General features: G+C 42.4%; 1 protein-coding gene across 3 annotated transcripts in view; it reads left to right on the forward strand.

Annotated features, from left to right (window-relative positions):
• Vsnl1 (visinin like 1) overlaps positions 1–14,655 on the forward strand; it is a 119,743-nt gene that overhangs the window by 41,876 nt on the left and 63,212 nt on the right. For all 3 annotated transcript variants that reach the window (XM_076942117.1, XM_034514623.1, XM_076942118.1), the window contains exon 2: positions 9,951–10,117. In XM_076942117.1, coding sequence (XP_076798232.1) covers positions 9,956–10,117 — 162 coding nt within the window. In that variant the 5' untranslated portion in view covers positions 9,951–9,955. The remainder of the gene's footprint in view (positions 1–9,950; positions 10,118–14,655) is intronic.

Consider the following 14,655-nt stretch of genomic DNA (forward strand, 5'->3'; position numbering starts at 1 on the left):
GACCTGTTTTCTCAGCTTACTAGGTTGTTGTGATGTCTTTTGTCCTCTGATTTTTCTTTTGAGGACATCAGGTACACACTTGTGTTAATCTTGGCTCTGCATAAACTATAAGTGGCAAGTTCAAAGCCATCTTGGGCTACATAATGCCCTGTCTCAAAACAAATAAATGAGGGGGGATTAATTGATTGATTTCAGCACCACATTTCTTCCCACTAGAACATTTTACTTACAGAAAGCTTTCTTCACATGAGAATTTGAGAATTATCTCTACTAAAGATCCAGACAGCCAGACATGCTGGTTTATGCCTGTAACCCTAGTTCTTAGAGATGAGAAGCAGAAGGATCACCCACAAGTTCAAGGGCAACTGAGCCTACAGAGTGCAGGGCTCATAGTCAAACAGATGGCTCAGATGTAAATGTGTTTATGATCAAGCTTGACAACCTAAGTTCAATACCAAGAACCCACATATTAGAAAGAAAATCAAAAAAGAAAGAAAGAAGCTGGGCAGTGGTGGCACATGCCTTTAATCCCAGCACTTGGGAGGCAGAGGCAGGCAGATTTCTGAGTTTGAGGCCAGCCTGGTCTACAGAGTGAGTTCCAGGACAGCCAGGGCTACACAGAGAAACCCTGTCTCGAAAAAACGAAAGAAAGAAAGAAAGAAAGAAAGAAAGAAAGAAAGAAAGAAAGAAAGAAAGGAAGGAAGGAAGGAAGATCCAACATTCTTGAGATCACACACACACACACACACAATTGTAAAAGAAAACTAAAACAAACAAGCAACCTCATTGTATGAATTAATGTACATTTTTAGAACTGCTATAGTGATAACATCCCAAAAGTCTGGTAAGTACAACGTCTCTCAAAAGGGAATATCCAATAGCTTGAGATTTGGAACATTAGGGGGTTAAGACACAGCTACTGTGCAGGCTTGTGAACATGTCACTGTCCCCTCCCATAGGACCAAGGCTCACCCAAAAACAATGAGAGGATAGCAACCACAGTGCTCAAAGCCCAACACCATGTCGAGGATGTGCTGGTGACAGGGGACAGTCTTGGCCTATTCCTCTCTCAGTAGCTTCCTGCTGCTCTGAGATAAGGGCCATGGTCCCTCCCCACTGGGTCTTGGCAGCACAACCCAAAACACAATCTGTTGGACAGAAGGCTGTGATTATTAATGAAAGCGTTTCCTCTGTTACCTCATAGAACCAAGTGAGGCTCTCACAATGCCAAAGACAGCCCATTTCCTTTCATAGAAGCCATTCCTCAGAAATACATAGAATGGTTGGATGCACAGGGAAATGAAAATAAGGTGCAGGTTGCATAAAAGTGGGTGGCTGTTTGAGTCAGTCCCAGAGGAAAGGTCACCAGCTATTAATCAACTTGCACGTCTGTTCAGTAGCTGAGCCAAAAACTGGGTTGAAATCTCATTCGCTCAACAGTTGATGCTTCGTCTGAGATGTGGGATCTGCAAGTGACTTTTCATATATAAGTGGCCCTGGGGCCTTGGAGGGATGACCTACTCCTGACTCTAGGCCCAATCATATATAAAATACTTTTATTTGAAGGAAACCCGATGTATTAGTTACATCTATGTCACTGTCTTGGTTTCATTTCTATTGTTGTTTTAAATACCTTAACAAAAAACAATTTAGAGAAGAGAGGGTTTATTTGTCTTGTAATCCAGGTTGCAGTCCATTGTTTTAGAAAAGTCAAGGTAGGAATGTAAAGTTTCACATCCACAGACAAGAGCAGAGAGAACATAAACATGTGTATCCTTGCTTACTTGTTTGTTTTCAGCTAACTTTCTCCTGTCATACTGTTCAGAAGCCTTTGCCTAGGGAATGGTGTTGCCCACAATACGCTCAGTCTTCCCACATCACTGAGCAATCAAGACAACCCCCCTTCCACCAACACAGACACACAGGCACACACACACACACACACAAACAGAGAGAGAGAGAGAGAGAGAGACAGAGACAGAGACAGAGAGACAGAGAGAGAGAGACAGAGACAGAGAGACAGAGAGAAAGAGAGAAAGAGAGAGGCAGAGAGAGAGAGTGAGAGCAACATGATCTAGAAAATTCATTGATATTGATATTTTCTTCCCAGGCAATTATAGGACATGGTAAGATGGCAATTAAAACTAACCAGAACATTTACTGTGATAGAAAACATGACAGAAACAACTTTAGGAAGGAAGGTTATATTTTGGCTCACAGGTCAGAGGGTGTGATTAGTCCATCATGGTAAGGAAGGCATGGTAGCTGGATGGGGTAAGTAGGTTGATGGTGACAGGAGTCTATGGGATTGTTACATATGAGTAGATCAGGAAACAGTTTGGCCCAGAACCATATCACCTTCAACACTTGCTTCCAGCAACCTGCTTCTGCTAACCAGGCCATAGTTCCTAAGAACACACCACCTCACAAAACAGCACCACTGGCAGGAGAGTAAGTGCTTAAACACATTACCCTATGGGGCATTTTTTACTCAAATTGTGATGCAGAGTCAACAGAGGCACCTTAGTATTCCTCTGCCCTGAGACTTCTGTACTTCTGCTCATGCAAACTTGGTGAGGCCATCTAGAGTGATTCCTGGATGTTTTCTCCTCTTGTACAAAATCTGGAAACATCCAATTTTCTATATTCTAGATCAGCCTGGTGGCTATGTCAGTGATGGGGTTAATAATAGGTATTGTGGCTGAGCACCTGCTTCTTGGAAGGTGTTTTGGGAAGAACTTAACATGTCATCTTGTTTACCCAGTAACAGCGCCACAATGAAATATTATCATTTCTATTTGAGAAGGAGGATTCCCAGGCCCCATTGACTGAAGTAACATCAAAAAACACCTACTTGCATTTATCAGAAGCTTTATTCTAACCAGAGCCTGTGTCCAGCACATACTTCCTGCATCCTCATACTCAGTTCAGTGGAATGTAAGGAAGACATCCATCTAGCCCTGAGAGAAAGAAAAAGAATTTGACAACTTAGACGGCAAAATGAGAAGAAACTTTTCCAAAGCTTTGGACAAGTACCAAGGAATCAACATGGCTTTGGTTTGAGTAATACTTCTCAGCTCATTAAGACCCAGTGTCTTTAAAACATTGGAAGAAGATGGCACTGTCATAGCTGTCTGTCATTACGGCCCTTTAAAGAGACTTCGTGTGCTCTCCTGAGAAATCTAGTAAGTCGACTGGCAGCTCCCAGTCTGGAGTCAAGAGTAGGTCATCCCTCCAAAGCCCCAGAACCACTTCAGGATTTCAGTCTGTATCCTACATCGGGACAGCTCAGACTTAGTAAAGAATGAGTGAGACATGTCTAGTCAGGGAGGTTTCTCTTCATGCCCTGGGCACTTGTACAGACTCTTTCCAATTCTGTAGGGGCCTGCAGTTCACCTCAGTGCCCCAGGATCACAGCAGCAATGTTCAAGGCTCTTGGTGAGGGTATCACTGGGCTCTGTTACTAACTCCCTATGTTCTCTGGCACAAGTGCCCTGACCTCGCCAGGTCTCCAGCTAGAAAACAAAGCAGTTGGATGATTGATCCCCGGGGTCCACTTTCACTTTCAGCTTCATGTAATCATTACACTTTCCTGAACGGATCTCTTGTCGTTTGGCCTAAGAGCGCCACTGTTGCTGCCATCAAAGTATTTTTCTTCTCATTCATTATAGATCAAATACGTACTTTTGCTTTTTATCTTGAGTCCCTGAGGATGGAGCCTTGAGTCCCACCGCCTATTTCAAGCTTGTGGGCCAGAACCTCAGCTGTAATCCCACGAGGTTTCGGGTTTGAGGCGATGGCATCAGAGAATACTGTGAGAAAGGACTTCTCTTCCCTGAAGCTGCTTTGGTTCCCAGACAGCACTGAAATGCCAGCCTGCCATCAACACCCTTGCTATCCCCTGAGACATACTGTTTATGAGGACTTGGCTCTTGGAGGAAGGGGGGAAAAATGGAGAAAATTATCAAGATCTCAAGTAATTGCCTTTATTCAAAAGGAAACCACTATACAATATTCTGGGCAACTATGACTCTTAGTTCTCAGCCCTCTCAACATTCTTTAGAAAGTAGCGACCCACAATCATTTGTTTGCAGGACCCTCGCGGAATGACAACGTGGATCGTTTGAACCTCTTTGCACAGAGATAAACATACTTAGCTATTATAGCCTTTGAGCCTTTGGCTTAGAGACAACATACTGCAAGGGTCAGGGGTGGGACACCAGCTGGCTCAGTGTCCCAGGCTTCTCACCACAGTTCAGCCCCCAGCTGCCTCTGTGATCTAAGAGAATCTCTCATTTTCCCGAGTATCAAATCCTCTAGTCTAAAACCAGAAGACTTGGACCAGAAGCATGTAGAGCCTTCTCTCTCAGGCTTCGGACTTCCCTAACTACATGGCTTCTTGTCCCTAAGTGTATGCCAGTCCCCAGTATAAGTATCTAGAATCTATATTAGGGATATCAGGAGGAACGGAGAAGATTCAGAGAGAGTTTGAGCTCCCTGTATCCTGCTCTGGCTGCTTTCATTTCTCCATGACATGCAGTGGTAGGACACAGTTGAACTAATGGTGGTACTTATCTGGCTTGCAAGAGCTGGCTTCTCTCTAAGGGGAAAGGGTCCTACAAAGGCGGCAGGGTGATTCGTGTATTTGGGCAGGTGTAGTGGAGTTTTTACCTGGGACTTAGCCACATATAAGGTTGACTGACTGGTGGGATTCTATCTCTGTCTGTTCTCTGTCACTACAGCTTTCAGCTATGACCATCTTTATGCCATGCTTTGTATTTAAGGTATGTGTGAGCCCTTCAAGGGTGAGTGAGATTCATTTTTCCCATTTATATCCCACCATACCCAGAGCAGACCCTTTCCTGCAGCATTTGCTTAGGAATTCCTGCCAAACTAAGTTGCTCTGAGGGTTTTCTGTCTGCTTCTGTTTATAATGCCTCCCATCATTATAGCCAGGAAACCTATATTAAGAATAAGAAAAAAAGGAAGACTAAAAGCTCCATATGGTGTTATGGAGAACGCTGGAATAAACACAACCTTGCAGTCGCGCTGAGGTACAGACAGGTGACAGGGAACAAAGGGCCATAGCAGCAAGCAACTGACACATGAGCAAGACCAGCTTCTTCCAGTTATCTCCATGCACAGACAAGAAGCCAAGAGCTGGAGCTAAGAGCTAATTTGTCTGAGGCTGAGCTGGTAATTCGACCCTAGAACTAGCCTGGCTCCCATCCAAGCTGTTTTCCACCCCACTGTGCTTTGTGTGCGTTCCAGAGGTTTGAGGCCTGGGTCCCAAAGCCCTTCCTTTGGCTAGGCTGGGCTGGTGTCCAAGCCTGTTTCCCATTGTACTTATGCTGCTGTGTGTCTGCACATGTGGCTTGGCTGCTCCATCTCAGCCACCAAGGCTTTATGGATGAATCTTATTAAGACCCAACCAGGATGATTGCCAGATTACCTGGGAGGAGCTGGCTTTGTGGCTCTGTGTGCCTATTGCAACTCAGCCGGCCCTGGGATGTACTGGGAAGCTGCATAACACACACACACACACACACACACACACACACACACACACACACAAACCACATACCATTATGCTGAAGGGGCCGTGGGTATGGGAGAAGGCTTTCTTTCTTACAGGAGCTCCCTGGATGTTGCCAGTGACCCTGTCTATTCATCATACTCTAGAATCTGCTACTGAACAGGATAGGTTGTGGACAGGAAATAAACAAACCTTATGGCAGGACAACCAATTGAGATAGTTGAAGCCTCCAGGCAAGAGAAGATGATGGCCTGTATCATTAAGCCAAGTGTCTGAGAGGTCTATGATCATGCCTTACCAACCCTTTTCTTACTAATTAAGCAACGGCAAATCACCTTGTCTCTCTGATCTTTGAAGCACTAGTAATAAAATGGATATTTTGATAATCTCCTTCTGACAGCATTTGTATAAGGGTGAACTCTGCTACCCAAAAGTCTTTTGCACAAGAAGATAGTATACAAGCCTCCATCTATTCTAAGTACCATTTGCAACTAACTAGGCTTTCTGTTCAAGGGTTCCATCTTCGCTGAGTTCTTGTGCCCACCATGAACCTCTATCTATTCCTTTTGTATTCAGTCTTGAGCTTCTATCTTCTGCATCTCAGGCATCAAGAAGTTCATTTGGTCTTGGGTGGGGCTGCATTTTCCTTTATTGCCTGGAATACCAGCTTAAAAATAAAACACATTTGCTGTCCCCTCCCTTCTTGTAAAATAAAAATGCTCCAGTGCTGATGGATTCTCAGGTAGAAATACAGCATGGACAAGTGCTGACAAAAGCCAATCTGGAGTGTCTGTGATTCATATTTAGAAAATGTGTGCAGCCAACCAGACAATGGTGGAGCTAGAAGAGCGTCAAAGATCACTTGACCCAACTTGTTCCCTTTGTAAGTGGAGAAAATGAGTGTGAGGGAAGGTGGATTCTCCCAAGATCACAGAGTAAGCTGGAGACAGAAGTAGCATGCCTCTCCTCCCTGCACATTATGGGAACTCTACTTGGAAATACTGAAAGTCTTGCCATCACTTTACCTTTTCTGCCATTCTGGTTCCATAATAAGAAAGATTACTTGGCTCATATCACTGTAGACCAGAATGAAAGGCCTATGAGTTGGAAGTGTGCATGCCCATTAATTTAAAAACATTGCTACACGTCATCTTTATGCCAGCCACCAAGGATACTGAGATGAAAGACATAGACTGTGCCTTTATGTTATTCAAAATTAAAGGATGAAGAAAGACAGGTAACCTGTCTTTATCAGGGCAGGCTATTTTCCACACAGTTAAGCAAAACATTTCTGCCATCTCTGGACTGTATCTCAGACTTATAAATCTATCAACTCTCTTCACATAGAGATAATGAGACTGATTTTCCTGAGAAAATGCATATAAAATATGTATGTCCTCCTTACTGCTCACTCCCTCAAAATGTGCCTGTGGAACATCTAACAGAAATTACCAAGGACAAAAAGATAGTCATCCACCATACACACACCTGCCATGTCTCTCTCTGTCTCTGTGTCTCTCCCTGTCTCTGTGTCTCTCTATTTCTTTCAAAAAGAAAGGAAAGGAAGGAGGGAAGAAAAGGAGGAAGACAGGAAGGAAGGAAGGAAGGAAGGAAGGAAGGAAGGAAGGAAGGAAGGAAGGAAGGGAGGGAGGGAGAAAGGGGAGAAAGGAAGTTAGGAAGGAAGGATGGAAGGAAGGAAGGAAAAACTGCTAAAAGAAAAAAATCCAGTAAGAAAATAAAGATCATGGAAGCTTTACCAAGAAAGCAGTGCCCTAGGGTGGACAGTCCCTCCACCATGAAGGTCTCCCAGAAGTGATAGGATGTGAGCTGAGGTCAATTAAAAGAAAAGGAAGGAACTTGACAAGAAGACAAAGCAGGGCATCATCCTAGAGAACCTGCAAGTCTGTGCAACTCTGTGCTACTCTGTGCTACTCTGTGCTACTCTGTGCTATCTCTGAAACCTGTAACCATCCATTATTGTAACAATATAGAGTGAAAAGACAGACTGGAAGGAAGTGAAGCTACTTAGCAAGCAGCAGAGCATGTGCCATGATGGGAGATGGGCTGTGTGCTGGAGACAAGGGGGACAGTGCTGAAGTTTGAGGTAGCAGATCCAGGTAATGTTAGTGGCTTTATTCATGCGGCTGTGCACTGCAGGGGGTTAGAATAGAATGTGGGGGGCGGGATTGAGGAAGTGATAGAGCCTAGTGGGGCTTGGGCTGTTGGGTTTGGGAGGTGGATACTGGCGCAATCACGGGAGCAGGCCATAACAAGACTTTGTGCATGATCCACCCACTCTGGGCACACCTGAGCAATAGCTTTGACAGTGTCTGTAACCAAAAGGCATGAAGGTATGCACTTGATCCTCCAGAATCATGACTCAGAGCCCTAACAATGCCTCTTGTATGTGAGAGAGACATTCATCCTTTGCGAGCCAGTATGAACAGCTTCAGGTATCACAAATGATCCATGGAGAATCCAAATTCTCTTAAACTGATGCATTGTTGAATATCTAAAGGTATTTGGGGTGTGGCTTTTTTCATAACTTTTAACCTATTTCTAATTATTAAGTAATACATATCTACAGGGTGTGATTTTGATAAATCTTTCTCTAACAAGTAAGCCAACCCAGCAACATGACCCATCTCTTTTTTTTTTTCCTTTTTTAAAAGTGATTTAGAGCTCTCTGTCTCTCTGACCCTCCTACTTTTGCTCCTCCTCTTCTGTTCCTGGAGGCATTCCCAACCCTTGTGTAACTCTGCTGATGAAGTCTAATCTGGTAAATCCAGTTTCCAACCCCAGCTCTGCATTACCTTAGGTGTGTGACTCTGTAGAAGTTAGCCCAGAGTTCTGAGTCTCAGGGAGCTGTCCTCGTCCTTGTTGCAGTGTGCGAAATGCTCCATGTAAGGCCTTCTCCAAGCCAATATTATATCCTCAGTAGTTACTATCGTGAGGTGGGATTCTACTCAGTATTGATGGCTGGTGCCTCTCTACCAAAAAGAACAAAATCATGGACTAAAAGCTCTCATCCCGCATCTTTTGATTAGGAGGCTCACAGTGAATTACAGTTTTCTTACCCAGATTAATTAAATCTCACACCTGAGTACCCACTTGATTTCCACATCCAGCTGTGGAGTCCCACAGTAACTTATAATTAAGAGATGCTCACTAATAGGAGACTTAAAAGTGAAATTCAGAGCCAATGTAAGTAAAGAGGCTTCACGATAGAGGATGAAGTTGCTCATCCCAGAGCCCCTTTATCAAACGTAGGTGCTTGGAAAATAACTGCTCATCCTAAAGCATCCTGTGTATCGTCTCATGCTTCTGAGACAGTGCCAAGGTGAAAGACCTACTCGGTGTCAGGGCGGGTTCCTGATGAAGGCTGTGCAATCTGCTTTAGGACAAGGTTAAAATAATTACAACAGTAAAATATGAGATGACATTTTCCCCTCAGGGCTGTTGCAAGTATAGACCCGCTCAGAGTGCATAGAATAATAACTGGTCCATTTGAGCATATTCTTTAAAACCTAAATTGCTCTGCTCACTCGTTCTTAAAGATCTGCTATTTTTCTCCTTCTGACATGACCTCATTTTTTCATGAAATTTTCAGTCACATTGTGGCTTGTTGGCCACTTTCTAATTATTTTATTCTTATAAAATAACATTTAAAAGGATTTGTCAAGATTCATGATCTAGCAAAAATACAACTATTTTAATTTCAAGTTATTCTTCTTAAGCTTTGCCTAGCTATTTATTTCTTGGTTGGATCACAATACAGCTGGATTTTTATTTATATCTGCCGATTTCTTTTATGACGAAATTGAGAGATGACAGTAGTTAATATTTCTGTAACTAGCATGCCTAGTTAATTACAAATCAAGGTGACAATCCAGAGATTCTGAACCTGACCTGTACCCCCTATTCTTGAATACACAAACATAAGACTCATGTAGGAGACATGACTTTACGCACTATTATTTTAACTTTGAATGATTAAAATTGACAGGATGAAGTTTAGTCAATAGAAATTCACTAACCAATCTTTAGAATGAACCAATGCTGAAGTCTTGTAAGGTATGTCTAGAAATAAGATGAATTAGAATTAATGTGACTAATCAAAATGGACCACTTTTATTCCCCTCCCCCTAAAAAGTCCAGGTCTTTGGAGTTTGTCCAACCAAGACATCTATGATAGATGATCAGGATTTCCAAATCCCTTCTTAAACATTTGGTTACAAGGTCCTCCCATGGTTCTTGTTCATATATCCCCCAATACCCCTGCAAAACCAATGTAGAATTAGGTGTGTAGGTATCAAGTGTGTAGGCATAATGAACTGTAATTCACAGCAGTAGCCAACTTAGGGAAAGACCCTCACAGGCATGGTGCTAACTTCTTCAATGTGGTTTTCTGCAGGCAAAATGGGGAAACAGAATAGCAAACTGGCCCCAGAAGTCATGGAAGACCTGGTGAAGAGCACCGAGTTCAATGAACATGAGCTCAAGCAGTGGTACAAGGGGTTCCTCAAGGACTGCCCAAGCGGGAGGCTGAACCTCGAGGAGTTCCAGCAGCTCTATGTGAAGGTATGTGAGCCAACTGTTTCTTATTCCAAATGAGCTCTAGCTGGTTAGTGACAACTCCGGTGGCTTTCTGTTCTACGGCTGTTTTGATGCAAAGGTGAAGGTGCATGAATGCATGTGTTTCTAGAGATAAGTGAAGCAAATTCTGGACAAGAAAAAAAATAATTGCTAAAATACCAATTATGACTTTAGATGCTGAGAGTACCTGCTGAAAGAGCCATAAAAGTCTCAGAAATATTGTCTGTGGATCACACTTGCATAAAGAAATACGTGAAGGACACATATCTTTTTTTTTCTTTCCATTAAAGAGAATGTACTTATGAGTGATCTTTCACTAAGAAAGATATTCTCCTGTCTACAGGTAAGGACTTAGAGTCCCAACACAGCTCGTTTAAAATCAGAGGATGTTACATATATTGAGTTATCAACGTCTATCACATGAATTTCTTATTTTATACTGCTTAGAAGCTAATCTTTTCCAGGATATTGGCTATCATCAAAGTATCATTCCTGCTGCAGCGGCATCATTCTAGTTTGCCTGAGTTTGTGAATTACTGTGGTTCTGGCATAATCTAGGGCATTCCATCTTGTGGACACTTACATAATGTTACACTGGCAGAAGAGATGCAATTTTTTTTGTTTTAACCTTTTCTGACTGAAATACCAAGTAGAAAATGTCGCTTTTTATTATTTTATTATAACAAATGTCAGGGTGAGCTATGTGAACTATCCAGGTGCGTGTCCATGCGTGGGAGGTTTGTATAGAGCTTTGAGGATCTTTAGCTCCGAGGATAGACATTTACCAAAGTCTCTGATCCAGCACTTCCACTGTTACACATGTTCAAGAAGGGGCATGCTCAAAGCTGCTCTGTACACAGCAACAAAACTGGAAGTCACCATAGGAACATGGAGAGTGAACTGTGACATATTTACACAATGAAATGTACAACCGTCGAGCTAGCTGAACTCCAGCAATGCTAAAGCACAAGTGCAAAAGTGAGTTCAAGGATTCTACACTAGACAGGAATAAAATTAAAATGAGCTTTGCAGCACTACATGTAAGTGGGGGTGAAGGGGGCGTGATAGAAAACAGGAAGTGAAGGAGTACAGAATGAAGAGAGGAAGAAGCAAGGGAGGAGATGGGGATATGGCTGTGTGGCAAGATACAGATTGTGTTAAAGTTTTGGCTATGTTTTAGGATGGTGAGTGTGTGGTTGTTCATTGAATTAAAGGCTGACCAGCTACCAAACTAAATTAACAAACAGATATTGCATGGACTACTAATGACTGCCAGGCATTCCAAGTGATGGCTGATCAATTGTGTGCATGTAAGAAACCGAAAAATGTATAAAATATCGTATCCTCAAGTATATGTAGAAAGGAACATATATTATGCAATACACATGTACATGTTATAAGATCACTATAAGGAGTCTATGAGACAGGTTAGCTAGTGAAGACACTTGTCACCAAGCTTGGCTACCTGAGTTTGATCCCAAAAATCTACATGATAAAGTGTTGAGAAGGAAACCCAAGTCACACAAACCATCCTCTCACCTCCACATGTGTGCTGTGGTGTACACACACATATACACACACAGAGCAAGGGCTACTTTTTCTATTACTATGATAAACACTCTGACTAAAGGATTTATTTGGCTAAGTCACAGTTTCATTGAGGGAAGTCAGAGCAGGAACTGAAGCTGAAACTGTGGAGAAACACTGCTTACATGCTTGCTCCTTCTGGCTCATGCTCAACCAACTTTCTTATATAACCTAGGACTACTGGCCAGGAGTAGTAACACCCACAGTGATCTAGGCCCTTCTACATCAATCAACAATTAAAACAATTCCCCACAGATATGGCCACAGGCCAATCTGATTTGGGCAAACCATCCAATGGGAGTCTATCTTCCCAGGTGAATCTTGGTGATATCAAGTTGGCAATAAAAGGCAAGAAATAAACACACACACACAAATATGTGTGTTTACCTACATATGTGCACATATAAAGATAGATAGATGATAGATAGATACAAATGTATGTATATATATATATATATATATATATATATATATATATATATCATATGTATTATATATAATATACACACACATTTATGATGGGATCACTAAGGCATTCCTAAAAGGATCTAAATAACTAGTCATTAGCATTTTGTGTAGAAATTTCAGAAGACATACCCACCATTTAATTGATATAGATTAATTCTGAACAGAAGTAGGACAGATGTACTTCCTAGGTCATCCAGTGATTCCCTTCCACTTTCAGACTCATATTTTGCCATTTTTTCATCTAGAATTACCCTGTGCTTGGAAACTTTTTCTGTCAGCATGAAGGAAAGCAAAGACAAATGAGCTGTGTCAAAGTCACCTTCATATCACTGAAGGTCATGATTAAGAGAGCTTGGGGTGCTGGTACTTGTCTAAAACCAAGGGGCTTTTGTCTTTGAAGAAGCAGGAAACACACTGTATCATTCATATGCTACAAAAGCCTCAGCCTCAAGCTCAGCTGTGTAAGCCTTGCACATACCTCTGTGTTTTATGACACACAGAAGCATGTGGATCAGGATCACCTGACACTCCCATTCCCACTTCAACCCCCAACTCTCAAACCCAATCATACCCAGTGGCTTTGCTTCAGAAAAGTGACACAAGACTTTCTAAGCTCTGGATATTCTGGGGAGCCTCTAGCCTCAACACTTAACAGTGAGACTTGAATACGGACTCTGTTCTTGTATCAAATAGGCAGAAAGCAGACAGTTCTCTCAGAGTCATCCAAGGACAAAGATCAAAGGAGAATTATGGAAGAACTATGCCATGTACAGTCAGAGAAGGCAGCTCCGATGGGTGAGGAAGGGAAGGCTGAGGGTTGTGTAAGAGGCCTGGGGGGGCGGGAGGGACATGATGAGAAATGACTTTTTTTAAGTACTTCAGAAGAGTGACAGTGTTCACCAAGACTAGACTCAAAATCCTGGAGAATGGGTCCTTCAAATAGTTCTTCCTGGTGTAGTCAAAAGCAGAGCTGTCCTGGAACTCACTGACAGAACAAAGATTACTAAAGCTTCTGGTGGAACAAAGCTAACTGCAACCTCTGGCGGGGCAAAGCCCACTTCAGTCTCTCATGGGACAAAGCCCACTGTAGCCTCTCATCTCTGTATAGCCTCTATTGCTCCCTCAGCTGTTTGCCATTTCAGACATCACCTCAGTTGCTCTAAAGACAACTATGATGAAGATTAAGAGAGGGGCTAAATAATGGGAAATACTCATCTGCTAGGCCAGGAGCCATGACCCTCACCGTCACCCTCACAACAAAAGCTTTTTTGAGCTTCAAATTTAAAAAAAAAAAAAAGAAAAGAAAGAAAAGAAAGAAAAGAAAAAGCAGAGGTTTAGAAAAACAAGGCAAATTTTGCAGCATTGTGAAAGGCAAAAGCAGGATAGGTGTTAAAGGTTGGGGATACTTGGTGCTGTTGGAAGTGGGTAGAGGGACTCTCTGGAACTCATTGGATGGCCAGCATAGTGAAATCTGCAAGCTTCAGGTTCTGTGAGAAACAATGCCTCAGAGAATATTAAGAGTAATTGAAATTGAAGAAGACACCTGATCTTGACCCCTAGCCTACACACTCACACACACTCATATGTAGGCACGAACACATCTGTACTATATACACTATAAACAAACAAACAAACAAACAAACATTGCCTACCCTACCCAGTAGGGCTTCCCAATGAGAGTCCTAAAGTACTGTGGACAGAATACACTACAGGATAAATCTCAGGGAAAGATAGCTCACACCTCTGAGAGGAAAGCAAGTCCTTAAAGCAGTTAAGAGAAGTTACCTGACCTTGTCTCTTGCCATCTCTGTGGAGTTGTATATAAAGAGAATACATGAGGGCATCTCACTGTCCTGATGTAGTAATTTACATCCTTGCATGTGTGCCTGTGTGTGGTGTTGCCCTGTATCAGCAACCCACTCCCACTCATCTACAAGAGTGAGCTTTGTAACACAGATCTAGACATGGTGCCTCCCAGTTTGACACAGGTTTTATTATTTAGAAATTTAGACCATAGTCACAACATTGCAATCATCATAAAGCCAGTGGTGAGCAGGCAGCCTGCCACAGAGAAGCTTTGAGAACTATTGTTGCTGGCTACATAGTTCCTTCTTGGGAAGCCCTGTGATGAAACCATCTCCAAACAACTTCAGGACATTTGCCCTTGCCCAGCAGGATTTCCTGTGCTAATACAGAAGGCACAAATAACCACTGTTCCAGAACAATTAGCATTGATGCTTGGTGATGGGACAAGAATGGATAGGAGAGATGCTAATTTCAAAGTGAACTATCAACAGAACAAAGTAATTAGTAGAGTGAGAGGTTGAATACTTTGCTCTTAACCTTAGAAGACAAAATATTCGTTAGGTAATGGATTTTTGAAAACCTCTTATAAGCTGTCCTCTGTCTCCTCTCTACTAGTACACAGACATCTTATTCCTTACTGCCTATGAATGTGGCTTTACTCA

The sequence above is a fragment of the Arvicanthis niloticus genome, chromosome 11 (genome assembly GCF_011762505.2).
Source record: "Arvicanthis niloticus isolate mArvNil1 chromosome 11, mArvNil1.pat.X, whole genome shotgun sequence".
Taxonomy (NCBI): domain Eukaryota; kingdom Metazoa; phylum Chordata; class Mammalia; order Rodentia; family Muridae; genus Arvicanthis; species Arvicanthis niloticus.